Raw genomic sequence first — 22,363 nt, forward strand, 5'->3', positions numbered from 1 at the left:
TTGAGAGGGAAACAAATGAATGATGGATGTCCACAAACACTCCCCCCTTCCTTGGGTAGATCATACCATTTGAAATGAGCTTGTCACCCTTTGAAACCAATTGTTCCAGTTGGTAATAGGTGAGGATTTTTGCCAGTAGTTTTCTATTACCCTAGGTGCCTCGTCAAGTTGCAAGGGTGGTAAGGTACTCTCCCAGGATCGAACTTGAAGTGGTTCATCAGGTGATTCTTGAACACTGGGAGGTGTGCATTCTTTTGTAGCTTCATGGAGGTCCACTACTATAGATGGAGGCTGTGTAGAAGCTTTTACCTCTATGGATGTATTACATGAGGAGCTAGAAGCTTCATGGGACTCCCCCCTTCCTGAGCTAGGTGGAACAAATCGTTCTTTCTTTGGTACCCAAACTAGCTCGGGAGCGGGTGTATAGCATTCTGTGATTTTTTTCTTTCCACGATCATTGATTCGTTTTGGAGATACGGGATTGGGCTCACTTGGGTCAGGTGATAGGTAAGAGCACAATCTACGTTTTGGCACCCAGATTTGATCATTTCCTTGATAGTAGCCTTGGGCTTCCAATAGTCGTTTAGGGATCCATCGCAACATTTTCTTACTTTTCTTGGAGCGAGTGGTATGTTTCTTACAAGGCTTCTGTTTTTTAGCATTAGCTATGGTCACTAAAGAAGCTTTAGGGACCCACTTGTATGTTTTCTTCGTTACATTAGGATGAGTCTTGTCGGAAGCGATATGCATTGCTTGTAGAATATTTAAGGGTACAGGCATTTCATCCCCCTCAGGTGTTACCCAGGTCGTCCCCCTATTTCCCCAAGTGTCTATGGTTGATGCTAGGTGGACCCAGTCTACATTGTCCGACTCAGTCATCCCAGGTAGGATATCCATATAAGGAGAATCTTGGCCAATGTCTGTATCCTTCTTACAAGTGTAACAATATTGTAGTGGGGCTGAGTGAACTGTGGTGTCAGAGCGATGATCAATAATGGTTTTACTCCCTAAGGGGTGTACCTTACCAGTCACCAAATCCACTCTAAGGACAGAGTCTTGGAATTGCAAATAGACATGATTTTTAGACCAATCATGAACCATTTGTGCTTCCCTCATGAATGGTCGTCCTAAAATCATTTCATATGACATAAGGTGTTTAGAGAAATCCATTACAATGAACGTATGTCGTACCTTGTGTCCTAGAACTTTGATCTTAAGATCCTTGAGCATCCCCATAGGTTTGGCTATGGTACCATTTGCCATCTTTACCACAATGTTAGTAACACTGAGGCGGGGTTTTCCCATGGATTCCCAACAATCTTTTGTAACGATGCTAACTCCCGCACCACCATCAAGAATTTCCTTTATAGTTAATCCCTTGGTAGTGATGGGTAGGGTCGCATTAGACTCGTCGCCTTCAAAATACTGCCCTAATTCGTTAATGGGTACCTCGATCACAGACTCGTGTCCATCTAAGTCAAGTGATTGCACATGATTTTCCTCATCAATCATAATCAAGTCAGGCCTATTTGGTTGTGCAAACTGCGGTAATCCCGTTCGTAGCTCGCCGTTAAGGAATGCTCGAAGTGCAAGGAATAACTCAGGATCTCCATACAGCTTTGCTATGATCGTGGTTCGGACCTCAAAAGACATGAAGTCCACTAGTTTGGCAACATTCATTGGCGTTTTGCAGGGTGTAGGTCCTTGACTAGGAACTGGTGAGGATGGAATCTCATATTCCTCAATGGGATCAGGTATTCCTTCATTAAACATCCTTTCCAACAAGAAAGATGTATGCTCACTTTCTGATGCCCCGTCCTCACTCCCTTCTTGGATGATACTAGATATGGCTAACGGTCTATGGTTCATGTGGGGTGGATGAACTTGCGTGGGAAACACTGTGTCATGAATTTTGACCTGCATGGGTTCTGGTTCTAGTTTCCTTTGAGTCTCCTCCACTAAACCTCTTAGATGTTTCACCTGCTCAATCTCGTCTACTGTGTTTGGGTACGTCCCAATCTTCTTTTTACGATTCTTCCCTTTTTGCCCCTGCGGTTTATCTTGGGGGTCTTCGATTGGATTTGGAAACACTTGTGGTGTTTTCAAATGCTCTTTATGGTTTTCTCTTATTCGGTTTTCATTTGGTTCCATGTTACGGTTTTCTGTGTCGGTCTTTCCCTTTGTGGTATTGGTTCTAGTCTCCATTGTGACTGAATCTGAATCATCCTCGAGGTCATTCATATACACGGGGTCATCTCCTGTTCCTATGTTTGTTTTGGAACTTTGCTTTGAATTTTCCGTATTCTGCAACTTCTTCCTTCGTGTCTTCTTTTTCTTTGCTTGGATAACTGACGCGGTATCTCTCTCTTCGAGGATATGGCCTGGCCCTTGAAGCATGGACCGTGTAATCACATAAGCGGGTGCGACGGGTGGTATTGGCGACGTCACACTAGCAATTTCGACCAAATTTAGGGGTGTGATTTTAGGCGCATTTGGGTTATAGGGGCATTGGGCAATCAAGTGATCTATGCCACAACGATTACATGTGAGTATTGGCATTGCAGACGTGCTCCCTTGATTCATTTGCATCTGTACAGCATTCTTTTGCAGCCTAATAGGGCACTCCGCTGCTCGATGTGGTCCACCACACTCGTAGCATTGAAGAGGTGGCCTCCTAGCCTGGGTGTTGATATTTTGACCTCTGAATGCGAGAGCAGCAGCTTGATAAACCGGCTTGACTTGCCCCCAACAATCTTCCATGTAGTATATAGGACACTCTTCCAATGTATCAAGTCCGTAGGCAATACTAGTGTCTATTTCCTCCTCACAGCCATCTGCATAAGCATTAGATGGCTCGCAACCCACTTGGTTCATAGGGGCAACTCTTGGATGCGGGGGCTGCGGTCCTAGCACAGGAGGTGGTAACGGTGTAGCTTGTACAACATTTTGAGATCTAGGGACCATGTGTTGCGGTAGTTGCTCAACAGGTGGAGCAGGCATCAATACAGGAGCTCGAGGTGCATCCGTCCAGGCTACAGGTGGTCTATTTGCCATCATACGTTTGATCATTACACATGCGTTGCAAGTTCCATTAAATTTTACTCTAAACGTAGGGCACTCACTAGTGCTATGTGGACCTAAGCAAATGGAACACCATTGTTGCTCCCTTCTTAGATACATGTGACTATTTTGAGAGGGTCGATTATCCTTAAGAGACTCTTGGATTGCCTTGGTGAGGTCTGTCAAGAATGTCTCAAATACCTTTGGCTCATTGGCAATGGGCTTTGCAGTCATGGGTTCATACTCAATGGCTTGTGAGCTAGTGGATCTCGTGTCAGTAGACACCCTCATGCCTGCTATCATCAAGTTGTCCTCTAATTGGATTGCATTGGCAGTGACATCTTCCCAGGTTGTGATACCTCTAATCACTAGTCCATTATAGATTCCTTCATTCCTCAACCCTCGAATGAATCGATCAAGCAGTTGGTTATTGTTGAAGCGCTCATTTACAGGGCAGCGAGAGTTTAAGTGCTTTAGACGACTAATGAAGTCCCTTACTGACTCTCCTTCCTTACGTTCGGCCTTCTGTAGCTGAGATGCTACACCCCAAAGCACACCTTCTCGTATGTACTCCTTTAGAAACAACCTTCGAAGGGTAGGGTAGATTGTTTTCTCGTCCACCCTTAGGGTCCTATACCAATCTCCAGCCTTCCCACTTAATGTCAAGCTTAAGGCATTGCACTTATGTAGTTCGTTGCGTTCCCCCTAAGGAATCACATACTTGTTCAAACACTTCAATGTGTTTCCTAGCATCTTCGTCCCCATTGAATTTTTGCGTGAGTTTGGCAATTTGTACTACCTTACTTCTAGGCTCTCTATCAGATGCATGACGCATATTTTCCGCGATAGATCGACCTATGGTTTGAGCAATCGCTGCGAAGTCACCTATGTGAGGAGGCAGGGCCGGTGGAGGTACTCTTGGAATCATATGTGGGAGAGGAACGGGTACCGGTCTTGGCATATGTGTGGATGATGCAGGATATGGAACATAACCGGGCATAGGTCCACTCGGATAAGGGCTAGGGAGCGGCAATCGAGGAGCGTAAACAAGTGGTACTATTGGAGGTGTGGGGGCCATGTGTGCATAAGGGGCTAGAGGCACATATGGTCGAGGCCCCATATTAGGTACTACGACACTAGGTAGTGGCACTGCGCTAACCGTAGATGTCATCGGTACATTCTCTGTCAGGCTTATCCCTGGAGTGAGCACTGTGTTTTCCTTGAGAGGGTTGAGCCAAGTTAGGGAAGCTAAAGTTTTCGCTCGGAGGCTCAGATTGCATAGAGACCCCAGGTGAAATGACGTAAGATGGGTCCATGGGGCTCATTAGAGGAGTCTCCATTTGTGATAGAGTAGGCTGTTGAGCCTTGCTCGTATCCAAAAATCTCATGGGGCCAGTTGAGAGTATATTTACCCCTCGGTTTTTCCTTTCTGATTGAATAATGCCATGGATAACATTACAGATCATTTTCTGTTGATCTTCGATGCTCGTGGCACTAGAGGTGGATTGTACAATCTCTATCCATCCTACATGGTAGGCGTGGCCAGAGTGTAGATCCGTCAACACCTCAGTGTGGAGGTTGTATGTCCAATGATCATTAATGAACAATCCTTCTAGAGTCGACGTGTTAACGGTTTCTTGTGAGGTAGAAGCAATGTTGCTCCCCGTGGTTTTACTTGTCACCAACGGTACTCTAGAGGGAACTTTTGAAGGAGGCAGCTCAACAGGGCCTTCTTGGTAAGAAGTTGGTAGGATATCCACATGGACACTCTTTGGGGGTGTGGGGTCCACGTGCGATGTGAAAGGAGATTCCACTTCCCCACCCCCTTCGTGTGCTTCATTTGCATCAGGTTCCGAGCGAGTAGCTCTACCTAATGTTTCCATGAAACGGCTAAACATATTAGTACTAGGCTGTGGAGCTTCGGGAGGTGCATGGCCTTCTCTCTCAGTGTTTTGGGTAGGGTATGCTTCCATGATTTCTGAGTCAGAGGAGGAATCACTAGCGGCTATTTTAGGGTCTTGGGTGGTGTTACCTTGTGTCCCGGATGAGGGTCTAGAGCCTATCGTGGATGGGTAATGGGTGTCCGTATGAACAGAGGCACCCTCAATATGCTCGTGTTCTAGCACCCGCCCAGAGCGTAGGTTCATATGACTTGATCCCCTAGAAGTGTCAGTGAGTGCCTGTGAAGGCTGCTCACCTAGTATTTTTGGGTGTTTTGCAACCCAAGTCTTTCCTTAATTTGACTTTTTGGTCCTTTTTTTCTGACCCGGCTATAGAATAGAGCGTATGATAGCTCAAAACGAGCGTCTCGGTCAGAGGGTCGTGCCGTGCTTTACAGCCCTCCGTTTGGTCACTCTATGCTCTCGGAATCCCTAAAACTGTCAATTTCCAGTAGGGAACTAGGCCCAAACTAGAAAGTCTAAGGGTGCAAGTGGGAAGAGAAGGGAGGAGAGTGGAGGACTTGTCCCACATGCTCTCATTCTCTCTTGAGGGAGTAGGGTATATATATAAGAGTGAGTCTAGTATATATCATAAGACTAAGGACTGAGGCCTAGGCTTGGGGAAATGATCCCGATCCTGATCTATCTTTTATACAAACCAACCCGTCACGTTTTTTATTTTCGAAAAATTTAACCGTCCGCTCACTCGCGTTTTTATTTTCCGATTTTTTTTTTTCAAAAAAAAATTTTCCCAGATTTTTTTTTTCAAAAAAAATGATTTTTTTTTTTTAATAATGCAGAAAACGCAGAAATTGAAAAAACGCAAGAAATGCAGAAAGTTGAAAACGCACAGAAATTGCAGAAATTGAAAAAAACGCAAGAAATGCAGAAAATTGAAAACGCACAGAAAATGCAGAAATTGCAGAAAATTGGAACTTGACAAAAAATTAAACACAGAAAACGCAGGAAATTGCAGAAATTGAAACTTGACAGAAAATGCAGAAAATGTAAAAACGCAAGAAATGCTAACTGTGCAGTGCAAACCAGAAAACGTAGAAAACGCAAAAAACAGAAATCTCCACACAACTACACACACTCATTCCCTACCTTTCCTATGATAGAGATTGCACCACAAGAAATCGTAAAGTGCTAACCGAGCTTAGTGTAGGGCATATCCCCGGCAACGGCACCAAAAATGTGCGCTCCTTGCCGCACTGTCGAAGCAAGGGACTTGCCAATACACCGTGTGCGAGCCACAAACGGCTCCAAGCACACAACAAGCCTAAACTAGCAAGCTCAAGAGAGCAAAGGGTGTGTCACTCACCGCTCTACGCTCGCCTTCGTGGTGGATTCCTTGCCGCGATGAAGAAGAAGCTACAGTCGTGCCGCGCTCAACCGCCTCGCCGCCGTCGTGCCTTCGTAATGCTCGATCGCACACACACTCTCCCTCTCTCTCTCTCTCTCTGTCTCTCTCTCTCTCTCTCTCTCTCTCTCTCTCTCTCTCTCACACACACACACACACACACACGAGGAGGTGAAGAAGAAGAAGATGGAGATGGAGCAAGAGCACTCTTCTATTGCACAAATGAGAGAATGAGTAAAAATTAGGTTTAGTTGGCTTTTATATGAGCTCACCCCATTCACACTTGGGCGCCCATGCTTAGCCAACTAATCCCTTGAATGTCCAAGTTAAAGTGCGCCTCTCATCGGCGATCACTCTACCTTTCCCTATTGGTCTGACAAGCCCGGTACCTGGCTCTACCAAATACATAATACGGTTACGGTGTCCGCGTGCCGTGAGGGTTAACATATGGGCACAAAAAAACATGATAATATTGTAAAATTGGGGTCGTTGAAAGAAAACGTCGTGCTTGGTACTACCTTGGTCGACATGTATGCCAAATGCCATGCACTTCATAAAGTACAAAAAGTGCACGAGGAGATTCCGACCTAGGATGTCATCTCTTGGAATGCACTGATTGCGGGAAATGTCCAGCTTGAAGTGGCCAATAAGATTTGAACCACTGATTGTAGCCAGTATTTGTGGATGCCCACGAAGTCCCCCATCATGGCCTACACCGTGATCGAGAATGCCTTTCCACGTGTATTAGTGTTGCCACTATCCTCCTTTATCGCATGCAGACATACGTATATTCTCTGTTACGGTAGCCGTCGACGGAGTAGGAGAAGAAGAAGACAGGTTTTAAAGTTGCAGGCTCAACCCCATGAGACCTCAAGGATCAACAAGAGTTGAACTCATAGATGCAAAGAAGTTTTGGGTTGTTTTCGGCTGATGCGAAGCGAGGGTATCGCTTCAGATGCCATCACATACGCTTGCATCTTGAGGGCAAGGGTCACGGTCACAAAGCTCTAGGTTGTTTTAAACAAATGCAAAGAGAGGGCATGTCTCCAAATGCATGAACCTTGAAGGTATGTGGCATCACACAAGATGCTGATATGGGCACAAAAAAACATGATAATATTGTAAAATTGGGGTCGTTGAAAGAAAACGTCGTGCTTGGTACTACCTTGGTCGACATGTATGCCAAATGCCATGCACTTCATAAAGCACAAAAAGTACACGAGGAGATTCCAACCTAGGATGTCATCTCTTGGAATGCACTGATTGTGGGAAATGTCCAGCTTGAAGTGGCCAATAAGCTTTGAACCACTGATTGTAGCCAGTATTTGTGGATGCCCACGAAGTCCCCCATCACGGCAATCGAGAATACCTTGCCACATGTATTAGTGTTGCCACTATCCTCCTTTATCGCATGCAGACATACGTATATTCTCTCTTACAGTAGCCGCCGACGGAATGGACTGATTGCGGGAAATGTCTAGCTTGAAGTGGCCAATATAACATTTCATTTCATCTCCCTCCTCTCCACGTGATATTGAGACTGTGAGGTATCGTCATCAATGCCCGAGGGTGTTGGGCATGCAGCGGTGACCACAGAACCTCATGCCCTCGCACCCACCCCTCACATCTCTCAGCATGGCGCAGTGTTGACCACCGACTCTCACGCTTGCTCGCCATTGCAGCCTTCCTTCATCCTCCCGGCTACTGCAGCAGCGCACGCCATCCTCCTCCGGGCTACTGTAGCAGCGCACGCGGGCTGTCATCGCTTCTCATCGCCATCATCATTTTTGTGGGCTCATCGCCATCTGAGCCTGCTATTGCAGTAGCGCAGGTGGGCTCAACATCCTTCTCCCGGCTACTGCAGCATCGTCATCGTCATCTCTGCGGGCTCTCATAGACCTTGGCCCTTTGAAGACGTTTAATATAACATTTCATTTCATCTCCCTCCTCTCCACGTGAGATTGAGTCTGGGAGCTTGAAGTGGCCAATAAGCTTTGAACCACTGATTGCAGCCAGTATGAAGTGCATGGCCACGAAGTCCCCCATCACGGCCCACACCGTGATCGAGAATGCCTTGCCACATGTATTAGTGTTGCCACTATCCTCCTTTATCGCATGTAGACATACGTATATTCTCTCTTACGGTAGCCACCGACAGAATGCACTGATTGCGGGAAATGTCCAGCTTGAAGTGGCCAATATAACATTTCATTTCATCTCCCTCCTCTCCACGTGAGATTGAGACTTTGAGTTACCGTCATCAATGCCCGAGGGTGTTCGGCATGCAGCGGTGACCACAGAACCTCATGCCCCCGCACGCGCCCCTCACAGCTCTCAGCATGGCGCAGTGTTGGCCACCAGACTCTCACGCAGGCTCGCCATTGCAGCCTTCCTTCATCCTCTCGACTAATGCAGCAGGGCACGCCATCCTCCTCCGGCCTACTGTAGCAGCGCACGCGGGCTATCATCGCTTCTCATCGCCATCGTCATTTTTGTGGGCTCATCGCCATTTGAGCCGACTACTGTAGTAGCGCACGCGGGCTCAACATCCTCCTCCCGGCTACTGCAGCAGCGTCATCACCATCTCTGCGGGCTCTCATAGACCTTGGCCCTTTGAAGACGTTTAATATAACATTTCATTTCATCTCCATCTCCCTCCTCTCCAGGTGAGATTGAGTCTGTGAGTCAGTGTTCAGGAAAAATGTGTTTCAGCTTATTATCGTTTGAGTTTTAAATTGGATCAGAGCCCTATGTGAGTAGGGCTAAGCACTGCACAACAAGACAAATAAATTAAAGTGTACCTCACTCGCAGATGGGAACAGCTACCACCGGACACTAGGTGATACTCTTAACAGTTGAGGGTTTGAGATAAGCGCTGACAACATCTTGATCGCACTCTATACCGCCGGACACTAGGTGACACTCTTAGAACAATATGGCACTCTTAATAGTTGAGTGTTTGAGATATGGCAGCGGATATCACCCTGCAAGACCTCTTGGTGGTGTGAGCTACACTTTTTGAAACGCTAAAAGTTTAGGTTGGAATCCCCTCCATTTGGTGCTTGGTTTTCCAAAGTCTACCAACATTTACAAAAAATAGGTCTCATAGACCTTGGCCCTTTGAAGACTTTTAATATAACATTTCAAGCTGTTTCATTTGATACCTATCCTCTCCACGTGAGATTGAGACTGTGAGTCAGTGTTTGGGAAAAGGAGAAATTCTGCCCTTGAATTCTAGCATTGCCTTGGTTGACATGTATGCCAACTGCCATGCACTTCATAAAGCACAAAAGGTGCTTTCAATGAGCTTAATCTATGGGATGTCGTCTCTTGGAGTGCACTCATTGTGGGATATGCCTACACATGAGAGAGAGAGAGAGAGAGAGAGAGAGAGAGAGAAGAAAGAGAGAGAGAGAGACTGAGAGAGAGGGATGGGCAGCCGCTCTCTTGGCCCTAACCAAGTTAGGCATATCCCACAATCAGTGCATTCCAAGAGACGACATTCTACATACAGGCTTTGGCTATTGCTCTCTCTATGGCCACCTTGCGCCATAGAGAGGGAGGTATAGAGAGGTGGATAGGGGAAAAATAGAGATAGAAATAGATAGAGAGAAAAACATGTATAACACGGTGCTAAATATATATCTTATTCTGCATTACAGAGATGGAGCACGTGCTTACCTCTGGAGGAGATTCTTCGGAGGTGATATTTTCTACCCCAGAGAGAGACCCAGGAAACAATTTGGCCGAGGTGGCGATGGACCTGCAAAGAAGAAAATTGTAAATGGACTAGGTATCATCCACACAGTATGCTCCAAAATTCAAGCCTCATGTGAGAGAGCGGAGGCATCACAGGTTTCCTATGGAGAGAGCATTCACTGGCTGAGCCAATCACAATATGAGCAAGGGGTTTATCTTCATCGTCTAGAGGAGCGGATGCAGCTACAGATTAATGGTATTTTGCAACAGCAGAGCTCAATGCAAGGACAACTTTCTCGCATAGAAAGCAACCAGGCAAAAATCATGAGTCTCTTGGAGAGGTCTGTTCTTGACAAGTATAGCATTGATTTCAAAAGCATTGTGCCTGAATTACGAAGTACTAGCAACTAATTGACCACCGTAGCAGTACAACATACTACAGGTGTCTCCGAAGTTAGATCTATCTCAAACAAGCTCCATGCATTGGTAGCGACCCATTGGCCCAAGAAGGGGATTAATGCCGTTGGAGATGTTCCATCCAGTTCAAAGCAGGGCAACCCTTGCAAGAAGTGAATTATGTAATCGATAGTAATACTCACTTCTTTCTCATTATAGACTTAGCGGATCTATATTTTGGTGGTTTTGGGGATATTGACTACATTTTGGGGGAGGCTTATGTATGTAGTCTTCTTATTTTGGGGGAGGCTTATTTTGCTCACGACTCTTGGTTGTCTTCTTTGGATACTACATTCTCAAAGGATCTCCATAATTGTAGTATTTTTGTTGCCATTGTGTCTTTTGGGTCACACCTCCCATTCCCCGCCCCCCCTCACCCTCTCTCTCTCTCTCTCTTTCTCTCTTTATCTCAAGTTATGTTGCAGTGAAACTCTCTCTCTCCCTCTCTCTCTCTCTCTCTCTCTCTCTCTCTCTCTCTCTCTCTCTCTCTCTCTCAAGTTATGTAGCAGTGAATCTCTCTCTCCCTCTCTCCCTCTCTCTCTCTCTCACACACACACACGCACACATACACTCATACACAAAGTATTCTAGGTGTGTGCAATGTCTGACTTCTTTCTAGGTATGACAAATGTGAAGCACTTCATAAAGCACAAAAAGTGGGAGAGAGCTTCCTATATAGGATGTCGTCTCTTTGAATGCATTGATTGCCCGATATGCCCAATTTGGGTAGGGTCAAGAATCTCTGGGCTATTTTTGGCAGATGCAAAGCGAGAGTGTCTCTCCTAATGTAATCACATGCACACCATTTCCGATGTGGTATTTTCTTTTGATTGCGTAAACGGAATGTACACAACAACACGAGCCTCAATGCAACTCTACCAACTCAAATGGGGACCTGTCACCATGGTAACTCTTCATAATGAAGCACTTCGGGGCTGATTTGGATGCACCTTTGAATCCGTCTTGAGCAAAGGTTTCCAATGGTCAATAATGGGATAACGTGGCGAATCCTCAAGGGTCAGGGGACCTCAGTCGGGCGAGAATCCAGTTGACGTGCAAACTGGCACGTTGTAACCGCATCGGAAAACTGCCGGCTGAAACTTAACCGACAATCGTCGGTGGGCTAATCGGATGGACTCGCTCCCACAACTATATCCTTAGTAGTAGTTAGATGAGATATAGAGAGACAGATATAGAAGTATATAGACATTTACCATGTGGGTTGGCAAGCCTCCTCTCACTGACTCTCTCAAAGAAAGATAGACATAGTTGGGAAATCCTTTCTTCTCCATACTCTCTTCTTAATTCTCTAGATACTAACCTGTATAAACCTGTGAGTACTTATAAGAGTTCTTTTTTGGACAGATGGCTATTGGTCCAAAGGTGTTGTCTCCTAGACATGCAAGACGTAATAGGATATGTCAAGCCTCTCGAGCTACGCGACGTGCAGCAGCGCGAGATAGAGTTCGACGTTCTCTGGGTGAGATTGATGTGCCTCGCTAGGAAGATTGCCAGCATTTGATAAACGTGAATCAATGCAATGAATTTCCTCAGGGAAGGATTGCATTGGATGTAGATAACGAGTCAATTCTCTTGCAAAGTTATGTAGGGATTGAAGTGGAAGACAATTTGGAAGCCAATAATGGAGATGTTCTTGAGGAGCTTGTAATTGTCTCCAGAGAGGGAGATTACTCCAAAGTTGAGACACTTTGCCTATCTATCACCTACTTATATTCTGAAACCACTTCCTTGATGCATATCTCTATGTTGTCTATTTCTCATGAAAATTGTATTCTTCACAACATAGGCAACTTGGATTTTGCATGTTCCTTTTGTGGTGCTTTAGCTTGGAAAACGGAAGCAAAGACCATTCGCACATTTGTGGGGAAGAGTTGTTGCAACTAAGGAAATGTTTCTTTGCCGCCATTAAGTGAACCTCCTTTAGAATTAAGGGAATTGATGCACGGGGGTAATACTAGAAGTAGAAAATTCTTGAAACATATCAGAGCATACAATAGTGTGTTGGCATTTGCTTCTTTGGGAGCTCATATAGATAAATATCTCTGCCAAAGAAAAGGAATCTATACCTTCAAGGTGCATGGATCTATCTATCATAACATTGGTCCATTGATGCCAGAAGAGTGATCAGGTCAAATCCCTCGCTTTGCTCAGTTGTATTTTTTTGACACTGAGAATTAGTTTCAAAACAGGATGAGTCATGTTTCTAAACTCAAACTAGATGTTTTGGAAAGCTTGCAATCGATGATGCATCGAGTAAATCCGTATGTTCAAGCTTTTAGGGGGTTTGCTACAATGGTCCAAACTTCCAATATTCCGGAGATTAGGATGGTCATTACTGAGAAGCGTACAAATGGCTGGCAATATGTTGCTCCAACAAGTGTGGAAGTTGCTACAATCATGCCTGGTCAGGGTGAAGAGAGCAACATTGGCCATCGTGATATTGTGTTGAATCTTTTGGGTGGTGGTCTAAAATGAATCTCAAATTGCCATAGGTCATACATGCCTCTATTATATGTGTTGCTATTTCCAAATGGTGAAGAAGGTTGGAATCCTTACATACCCCAAGTGAACAGAGCAAAAGTATGCAAAGAGCAAGTAAATGGAACTACAAAGTATATTTCTACGATGGATTTCTACAAGTATAGATTGCAAATTAGAGATGACACAACACAATGTCTTTTACGTGGTGGTAGGCTACTGCAACAATATATTGTTGATGCATATAGTTGTATGGAGGAGTTGAGGCTTTTGTGGGTTCGTAATCATCAAAGTGAACTTCCCAGTGAGGTGTATCAAGGCTTGATAGATATGGTTGGAGCAAGAGATGGAACAAGGGATGATAGAGAGCTGTTATTGGGTGCTAATGTTGGAAGAAGGGTTGTATTTCCTTCTTCGTATGTTGGTGGCCCTCGCTATATGGACCAGCTGTACCAGGATGCCATGGCAATTGTACGCAAGAGAGGAAAACCTGATCTCTTCATTACATTCACATGCAATCCTGGATCGAAGGAGATACAGGATGGATTACTGCTTGGACAAACATCCAATGATCGTCCTGATCTTACTGCCCGTGTTTTCTACCATAAGTTCAAGGATTTGATGGGCTTGCTGATTAAGAGAGCTATTTTTGGTAAGGTCATTGGACACATTTCTGTGATTTAGTTCCAAAAGAGAGGCCTTCCTCATGCTCACATTCTATTGATACTTGCATCTCAGCATAAGCCAACAGAGACATTGCATTATGATAAGATTGTGTGTGCAGAGCTTCCTGATAAAGTAATGTTTCCACAGTTGTATGATGTTATCAATCGGTGTAATGTGCATGGCCCGTGTGGAAACTTGAATAAGAATGCTCCATGTATGAAAGATGGGAAGTGCAGGTTTAAATATCCTCGAAGCTTCAGTGCATTGATTACTGTGGCTAGGGATGGATACCCAATGTACATGAGGAGGGATGATGGAAATTACACTGTTCGTAATAAAGTGCAAATGAGTAATAAATGGATTGTTCCATACAATCCATTTTTGTCAATAAGGTACAATGCACATATCAATGTGGAGGTTTGCTCCACTATATCCGCTGTGAAATATCTCTACAAGTATGTGTATAAGGGACATGACAGGGCCACTGTTGTTCTACAAGATAGTGAAGGGCTTCTAAATGAAGTTACAAACTATCTTAATGCTCGATATGTATGAGCATCTGAGGCTATCTGGCGTATACTTGGGTTTCACATGCATCAAGAGAAACCTGACATACAACGGCTCCAAGTTCACTTGCCTCATCAAAATCAAGTCATCTTTAGCGACAGAGAGATTGTACAGAGTGTGGTGGAGGGAGATGTCAGCAAAAAGACAACGCTCACTGAGTGGTTTGTTGCAAATCAACAATATCCAGAGGCCAACGATTTGTTGTACATAGACTTCCCAACAAAGTGGGTTTGGAGGCCAGCAAGCAGAACATGGACTCAAAGACAGATTGGTGACATGATTGGAAGAATGTACCACATTGTTCCCAATGCTGGAGATTTGTACTATTTGCGTATGTTACTCAACATGTGCAAAGGATGTAAGTCTTTTGAGGATATTAGAACCTTCAATGGACGAGTATATGACACATTTAAAGAAACATGTAATGCACAAGGATTACTGCAAGTTGATGATGAATGGTTTCTTTGTTTGGAAGAAGCTTCTTTTCAGCAAACAGGGCAACAATTGCGCCTACTGTTTGTAATCATTTTGGTTTTTTGTGAACCAGTACATCCTAGTGCATTGTGGAATTGCTTCTATAAGGAGCTTTCTGAGGACCATGTATATCATATGAGGGTTCGCACAAATGATGCGAATATCTGTGAACACATGGCACAAAACCAAGCTTTGTCAAACTTAGAGACAATGCTTCAACACTATGGAAAGAGGCTCTCGGATTATTCTAGAATGCCCCAGGTGGATCACACCTTGCAAATTATGAGTGAGCATGGAGTGCTTGCTGAAGAGTTCATGTATAACAGAGAGGAACAAAGAGTATTGTCTGCTCGAATGGAATCATCTTTCAATGTTGGGCAAAGGGAAGCTTACAATCGGTTTTTACAAGCAGCTTGCATGAGCAGAGGGACTGTTTTTTTCTTGGATGGGCCAGGTGGAACGGGAAAGACTTATCTCTACAATGCTTTGCTCTCTCGGATACGCGGAGAGTCCAAAGTTGCTTTGGCATGTGCATCATCCGGGATTGCAGCACAGCTTCTCGACAACGGAGGGACTGCACACTCTAGATTCAAGATCCCTATTGATATAACTTCTGAGTCCACATGTAACATTAAAGTAAACAGCCAGCTTGCTGAGCTGTTGCGAATGAGTTCACTGATCATATGGGATGAAGCCCCCATGGCTCATCGACACGCTTTTGAGGCTCTTGATAAGACACTAAGAGATGTCATGAAAAATGACATGTTGTTTGGTGGAAAGGTTCTCCTCCTTGGTGGTGATTTCAGACAGATATTACCTGTTGTGTGAAAAGGGGGAAGAGAAGACATTTTTAATGCATCTTTGTGCCAGTCATACATTTGGCATCGTACAAAAATCATGCATCTAACACAGAATATGCGAGTGGTCAATTGTTTAAGTAATGTTATTGAAAGAGAGTTTGTGCAATGGACACTTGATATTGGTAATTGTGATGTTTGTGATGGGGACATACTTGATAATGTGGCCCTGCCGGCTTGCATGATGCTACCACAAAATAATTTGCAAGCATTGGTTGCTTGCATATATAGAGACCTTGAAACACAGACTTTCCATGCATCCTTTTTCAAGGATAGAGCAATTTTGGCTCCACCGAACAAGGAGGTGGATACTATAAACAATTTGGGCTTGTAGTAATTTCCTGGTACTTATAAGGAATATGTCAGTGCGGACTTAGTGTGTGAATCAAATTGTGATAGCATTTTGTTCACAAGTGAGTTTGTAAATAGTTTAGATTTTGGGGGAGGCTTTCCACCGCATGTTTTACAATTGAAACAAAATGCTCCAGTTATGCTGCTTCGCAATTTGGATCCAAGAAGTGGTCTTTGTAATGGGACACGCTTGATTTGCAATCAATTCCACAGCAAAGTGATTGAAGCAGAAATCATTACAGGGTCACATGCAAGAAATGAAGTGTTCATTCCAAGGATTGATTTTCTCATGGGATCTAGAGAAGGTCTCCCTTTTCATTTGAGACGCCGCCAATTTCCCCTACGTTTTTCTTTTGGGATGACAATCAACAAGGCGCAAGGCCAAACATTGGGAGTTCTTGGATTGTATCTCCCAACACCTGTTTTCACCCATGGTCAACTATATGTGGCAATGTCTCGCGTGAGATCCTCTTCTGCCATCAAGGTTGTGGTTGGTGATAGTCACTTAACAAGCATTAGTAGACATGGAGATCAAAGAGCATACACTTCTAACATTGTCTACAAAGAGGTGTTGCAATTGACCTGCCCCCTACCACCCCCTTGCCATGGGGTTTAACGTGGCTGGATATGTTTCATCATCCAATAAAAAAGCACGGTGACTCTCACAACTATTTCTTTGTCATTTACAAGCTTAGTATCTTCTTATGAAACATGGTGTAGCCTTAAGCAAGGTATATTCCCTGAAACAATTGACTAAGATTTATTAGCGCTGAGAGATTTATGCTTTATGTGCTTTTTGATGAATTTCTAATCCTTTATGTATATATGTATATGTATGAATGAAGATGGATCCTAACGCCTCTGTGACTTACACACTAGGGAGACGTCGACCTCGACACGTCCAAGGTAAAATATTGTATATGTGTGTTTGTGACATTTCGATACTTTAAAGAATTTAAATCTCACAGTCAACGATTATGTATTAGATCCACCATTATGGAGGGGTCCAATCACAGCCATGCAGGTGATTCATCTACTCGAGGACTTGGATGTAGCAAGGTAACAATGTTGATGTTGATATTATATAGTAAAGTAATAGTTTTTGTGTATCAAAATATCTATCTATACTAATAGCTTTTTGTTTGGCTATAGATCACAATATTGCCCAGAATTCTTAATGGTGGGTGTATATCATGCTTCATATGATCCGAGCTTGCTGTGCTACATTCAAGTTGCTATTCAGAGAGGATTCAGAGCACGTGTCACCATTGCAGAGTTAGGCAGAACCCGTCCAATTAATGCTATGTTTGTTCAAAATCTTAGTCTCGGTGCTTGGTTCCTACGTGTTTTTGTGTTAGGATCTCTTCCTCCAGTGATTGGTAGATGTGTTTTACATCGTGGGCCATGGGTGGTTCGATACCGCAATAGGGCATGTCGTAGACTACGCTTTTGAGCGTATAAATCTTAAGTCTCTATGCATGTTATATTTTTTGACATGGGAAATATCACTTACTCTATATATGTTAGTGCAAAGTTAGTTTGAAAATATGTTGTGATGACTTTTGTTTAGGTTGCTGCATAAAGGTTTTCATGTTGTCCATCTTATAAATTTCAAACACACACAGTACCGCTCTCTCTCTCTCTCTCTCTCTCTCTCTCTCTCTCTCTCATCAAGCATGAGAGAGAGAGAGCTATGTCTCTCTCTCTAGCTAGAGAAAGAGAGAGATCCCAACACATGGACAACAAAGAGAGAGAGAGAGAGAGAGAGAGAGAGAGAGAGAGAGAGAGAGAGAATCCACCTAGTATGTAGACAAAGGAACATGCTAAAAAAAAACCAAGGTTTAGTGTAATCCCACCTACAAAATTTGAGATTTACCTCTACATTTTAAATCTGAAAGAGTGCCCTATAGCCCTGATGACTGCGAGAGAGAGAGAGAGAGAGAGAGAGAGAGAGAGAGAGAGAGAGAGAGAGAGAGAGAGAGAGAGGCACCAGAAGAGGGCGGTTATACTAGACTCCAACTCCTTCGGCGGTGTACACACACACACACACACACACACACACAGGCAGAGAGAGACAGAAATTTGCCAAGAGCAAAGAGCTTGAGGGTAATAGAGGCCATTCTTAACAAGCAACAAGGGTAAGTTGGGAGAATTAGAGCCCACAAGAATTTAGAGCAGTGCCACAACCATGCCAGTGCCATCGGGAGAAATTTAATTTGACCTTAAACTGAGAAGATGGCCTCTAAAGATAATGTCGAAACCACTTTCCGATCCTCTATTCGCCTGTATAGCCATAGCCTGAAGGCATTGTGCTTCCTTCCACACGGCCTTGCTACATACAGTTGGTTGTTGGGTACTTTTCCCTCCTAAACTGCCACAGATTTTGCATGTAATCCCCATTATCTAATGTGCTACTATTAGGTACTTTTGCTCCACGGTTGTGACGAGTTGAAGCCATTCTTAAGAAGCACAAGGGTAAGTTGGTACGGTGGTAAGCATGTGATCAAAGCAAGGTGGGGACATGGTGGTAGCTATGGTGAGCTGCAAATGCGGTAGGTACAAAAAGTGACAAATCTAGAGCATATGAGTAGGCGGATGTTTTCTCAACTAGCAAAGGGCACGGGCATAGAGCAAAACTCAAGCAAGGAGAGCGTGGAGGCAATATAGGTGCATTTGAGAGGGTGGGCAAGAGATGCTATGATAGTCGGACAACACTACAGCTTAAGGGTAAGAGGGGCCATGCTGCCGCCAAAGCTCTGCACTGTTTTTGATAGATGGGGAGAGAGGGCATCTCTCCAAATGCAATCACGTACACTTTGTGCTTGAGGAGCTTCCTATCGGGGATGTCATCTCTTGGGATGCATTGATTGAGGGAAATGCCCAAGTTGGACAAGCCCAAGAAGCTCTGGGATGTTTTCGGCGAATGCGAAGCAAGGGTGTCTCTCTAGATGAAATCACATATGCTCTCAACTCGAAGGCAAGAGTCAAGGTTAAGAAGCTCTGCACTGTTTTTGATAGATGGGGAGAGAGGGCATCTCTCCAAATGCAATCACGTACACTTGCACCTTGAAGGAATGTGGCATTACACAAGATGCTGATTTGTTAGTCAGGGGTCATTGAAAGAAAATGTCGTGCTTGGCATTACATAGCACCGCCGAAGGCGGTGCCGCCGCCGAAGGCGGCGCCGTTGCACTAGTGTGTCAATAAAAATCTTCTTTGGAAAATCCGGATCTATCTTGTCTTTGGTGCAGTAACAAACGCTTGCAAATTGGCCTTAATGTATTTTGGAGAGCCTCATACCCAACTTCATGATGAGGAAGCGATTGGTCATCCTTGAAAATAGCAATATGGTGACACCGGTAACAGGTGCAGCTTCAAACTCTAATTGGGCCCTTTCAAATTCTGATTTTGTGAGAGTTTCTGGGGGATCATGGATGTACTTCTCCTCATTGTCGTAGCGTCTTGGATGTTCTCGAGCGTCCCAGCTCCATTCATACCATTTTACTTTGATTTGAAGGTTCGGTCGGGCGGCCTGTAGTGGCTCTAGCTCAGGGAGTGGCTCTCGTACGGGCGGCAATGTGGTGAGCATGAGCACCCCTAGAGAAGGGAGCGTGCCACGTCCGATTGTGCCCAAGAAGGATCTCCAGCGTCGATTTGTATTTCTATCTCCAAGATAGAGCTCCTCTAGTAAGGGCAGCGATGCTACCATGCGCTCCCATGCTTCGACGCTCATCCTCTCCAAGCCTTAAAGTGTTTTCAGGCCAGCAGTTCTGAGCGAGCAACTCCATAAGCGACCTGTCGTTGCCCCTCCCCAAATAAGGTTTCATGATAAATACGTGTCTGAAACGGAGATGGCGAAGAGTGGCGCCTGGCCCTTCACGTAAGCCTGCTTCCAGTCCCTCCAGGCCTTCAAGGACACACAATTCGAGTGTCAAGGAAGTGAGCGAGGTGCCATGCCGCAGGCCCAGTCCAGAGAAAATAAAGGGACCCTCGATAAAAAGCTCTCAAATCGCAGGGCAGTTGGCCAATATGGAGTCGATGCCGGTGTCTGTGACGTCGCTGCCATCAGTACTCGCCCGAATTTTTGAGCAAGATGAAAGGATTCCAGGAGAGGGCATCCGAGCGCTAGGGTGGCGAGGTTAGAGTCGGTGATTGGCTCACATCCTACAGCAAACTGGAGGCTGTGGAGATGTAGATGGGTGAGAGCAGGGTAAGCGAGTGTGAGGGCTGTCATCCAGAGGGGGTCCTTGAAGGAAACGTTTTTGAGGTAAAGGGCGGTGAGGCGAGCCAAGCTGCAAGGCTGCGGCAGGGCGAAGATGTGGGCAAAATGGACGTGAGGTGCGGCAATGAAGACTTGATCGGGCCTCCATGAGAAACCCTCGATGGTGACAGATGTGGCAATTGGAAACTCAGAAAGAGCATCCAGCACCACGACGGCGACATCCAGCCACAGCCGTCTCTGCTTGAATACTTTGAACAGGGCCCAGATGAATGTTTGGACGAGTACAATGTCCTTCGTGATGACGGGGTGCAGGATATGAACGGCCGTCGTGGTCGGACGCAGCAGGCCGCAGGTGACCAGGTCCCTCCAGGCCCGACAGGTGAGGGCGAAGGCATGCTTTTCCTTGGACTGCAGCTTTGCGATCAGGCGCAGCAGGCAACGCTTGGGCATCTCCTTCAGTTTCATATCGATCAGGCCAGCCAGCTCTTCTAGGCCATTGCCGCTTGCGTTTTTTCTCATTTTTCTCAGGTTACCTTGCATTCTAGCTAGTTGCCCCCTCCTTTATTACTCCCCTCCTTTGATTTCAAAACGATTTATTATTAGAGAGGCAATGTTTGAAGTAGTGCTTAGTTACTAATTTGAAAGGTTGCCACTCACATGACATCAAGTACCATCAACTTGCAAGCAAGGCTTAAAATCGACAATCGAGAGGCATAGTAGAAATTTCTTTTGAGAGGTAATTTTACAAGCCTTCGTTCATATGTTGTGTAATGTGATCAACTTACATAATTTGTTATATATAACGTAATTTAACGATATAAACGCAAAAAATGATATGCAATTTTGAGATTTTAGCATGTCAAATGACACGAAGTATTTTTGAAGCACTTGTTTTGACATGCAAAATAGCCCTTCACAGGAAAAACAGGTGTCAATTTTTGGCCCTAATACCATGAGATCTTAAATGAAAGTTCCCATGCCATGGGATTGACAATGGTCAACCACTTGTGCGAATTCTAAGACAGTTAAACAATCCTAATAGAGTACCTTCACAACCCGACTCTTGACCTTTGGCCCTATCCATGTGCTTGCTTGGGTTTCAGATGGAGACACATAGTGTGGATAACTCTTGAGTCTTGACTCTTCATTCACCTCCGCCCGATGGGCCCTACCATGTGCTCGCTTGGGTTTCGGGCCGATGGAGACACATGGAATATATAATGTTCAATGGAGAGGATAACTTTTATTTTTGTAATGGAGTGCACAAGTAACCATCAAAGGGCTTTTCCTACAGATTTTATATATATCATGTTACACCGTTCGTGTCTTTGACTTGAGGTAAGCTCACGCACCATGATCGATTTCTCATGCAATAACATCCCCATCACTTGTATATGAGTCCAATCTATGGGAATTTCTACTTTATCCTCTAAAAGACTTGTATTTTGGTTGATTTTTACTAGCCTCTTAAGCTCTTAAGCGTGCCTAGGCCATGTGTGGCCCAACCTTTAACTATTCAAAACTCCTTCCTTCGAGCCACACAAGATTTTGTTTACATCATAACCATGCATGGAAAGTTATTCTAGAGCCACATTGGAGCATCATCAACTTTGAGCCTAAGGAGTCTATGAAAGTGTTCCTACCTTCACCTCCCAACACTACAAGAGGTTCTTCATATTAGCGACGTTAGCAGTGTGACGCTCAAATCCACAATGTCACCATGTGTGTCGCTATATTATTTATTGCATAGCGACGCCAACATGCGAAAAAATAAATCGAGAACGTCAAAAACTGAGATCTAATATCTGAGTTTCAGCACTCTAGCGAAACAAGTATACCCACGCCTTTCTCTCTCTCTCTCTCTCTCTCCCCCCCCCCCCCCCCCAAACACACACACACACACACACATGAGGAGAGGAAGGAGAGTCAGATATGCTCTTCCCTCTCCTCCCTCTCATGTTCCCTTCCTCTCTCTCTCTCTCTCTCTCACACACACACACACACACACACAATCGTGTGTGTGTGTGTGTGTGTGTGAGAGAGAGAGAGAGAGAGAGAGAGAGAGAGAGAGAGAGAGAATGTACACACATGCATAAACAAAGAACACATACACACACATTGAATGTACAAAGAATGTACACACACATGCATAAACAAAGAACGCATACACATACACATTTTGAGAGAGAGAGAGAGAGAGAGAGAGAGA

At 44.7% G+C, this 22,363-nt stretch overlaps 2 protein-coding genes and 1 pseudogene across 2 annotated transcripts; all 3 read left to right on the forward strand.

Moving 5' to 3' along the window:
* Positions 1-7,922: 7,922 nt before the first annotated feature.
* On the forward strand, positions 7,923-8,260 carry LOC147442946 (uncharacterized; annotated as a pseudogene).
* A 4,904-nt stretch (positions 8,261-13,164) lies between these two features.
* On the forward strand, positions 13,165-14,238 carry LOC147442947 (uncharacterized). Its single transcript, XM_086529458.1, has 2 exons — positions 13,165-13,674; positions 13,756-14,238. The coding sequence occupies exons 1-2, from the start codon at positions 13,165-13,167 to the stop codon at positions 14,236-14,238; spliced, it is 993 nt and encodes a 330-aa protein (XP_086385584.1).
* Positions 14,239-14,274: 36 nt separating this feature from the next.
* On the forward strand, positions 14,275-15,552 carry LOC147442948 (uncharacterized). The gene has a single exon (XM_086529459.1). The coding sequence runs from the start codon at positions 14,275-14,277 to the stop codon at positions 15,550-15,552; it is 1,278 nt and encodes a 425-aa protein (XP_086385585.1).
* The last annotated feature ends 6,811 nt before the right edge of the window (positions 15,553-22,363 follow it).

This window comes from Adiantum capillus-veneris, chromosome 14, assembly GCF_014529385.1.
Source record: "Adiantum capillus-veneris isolate H3 chromosome 14, ASM1452938v2, whole genome shotgun sequence".
In the NCBI taxonomy this organism is placed as follows: Eukaryota; Viridiplantae; Streptophyta; class Polypodiopsida; order Polypodiales; family Pteridaceae; genus Adiantum; species Adiantum capillus-veneris.

What these genes read in the sequence shown, in the direction of transcription:
- LOC147442948 (XM_086529459.1), top strand. Translation starts at nt 14,275, where the DNA reads ATGCATCAAGAGAAACCTGACATACAACGGCTCCAAGTTCACTTGCCT.
- LOC147442947 (XM_086529458.1), top strand. Translation starts at nt 13,165, where the DNA reads ATGGATTTCTACAAGTATAGATTGCAAATTAGAGATGACACAACACAA. An exon ending in AGAGAGCTATTTTTGGTAAG is followed by an intron (nt 13,675 to 13,755) that starts GTCATTGGACAC and finishes CTTGCATCTCAG; the next exon opens with CATAAGCCAACAGAGACATT.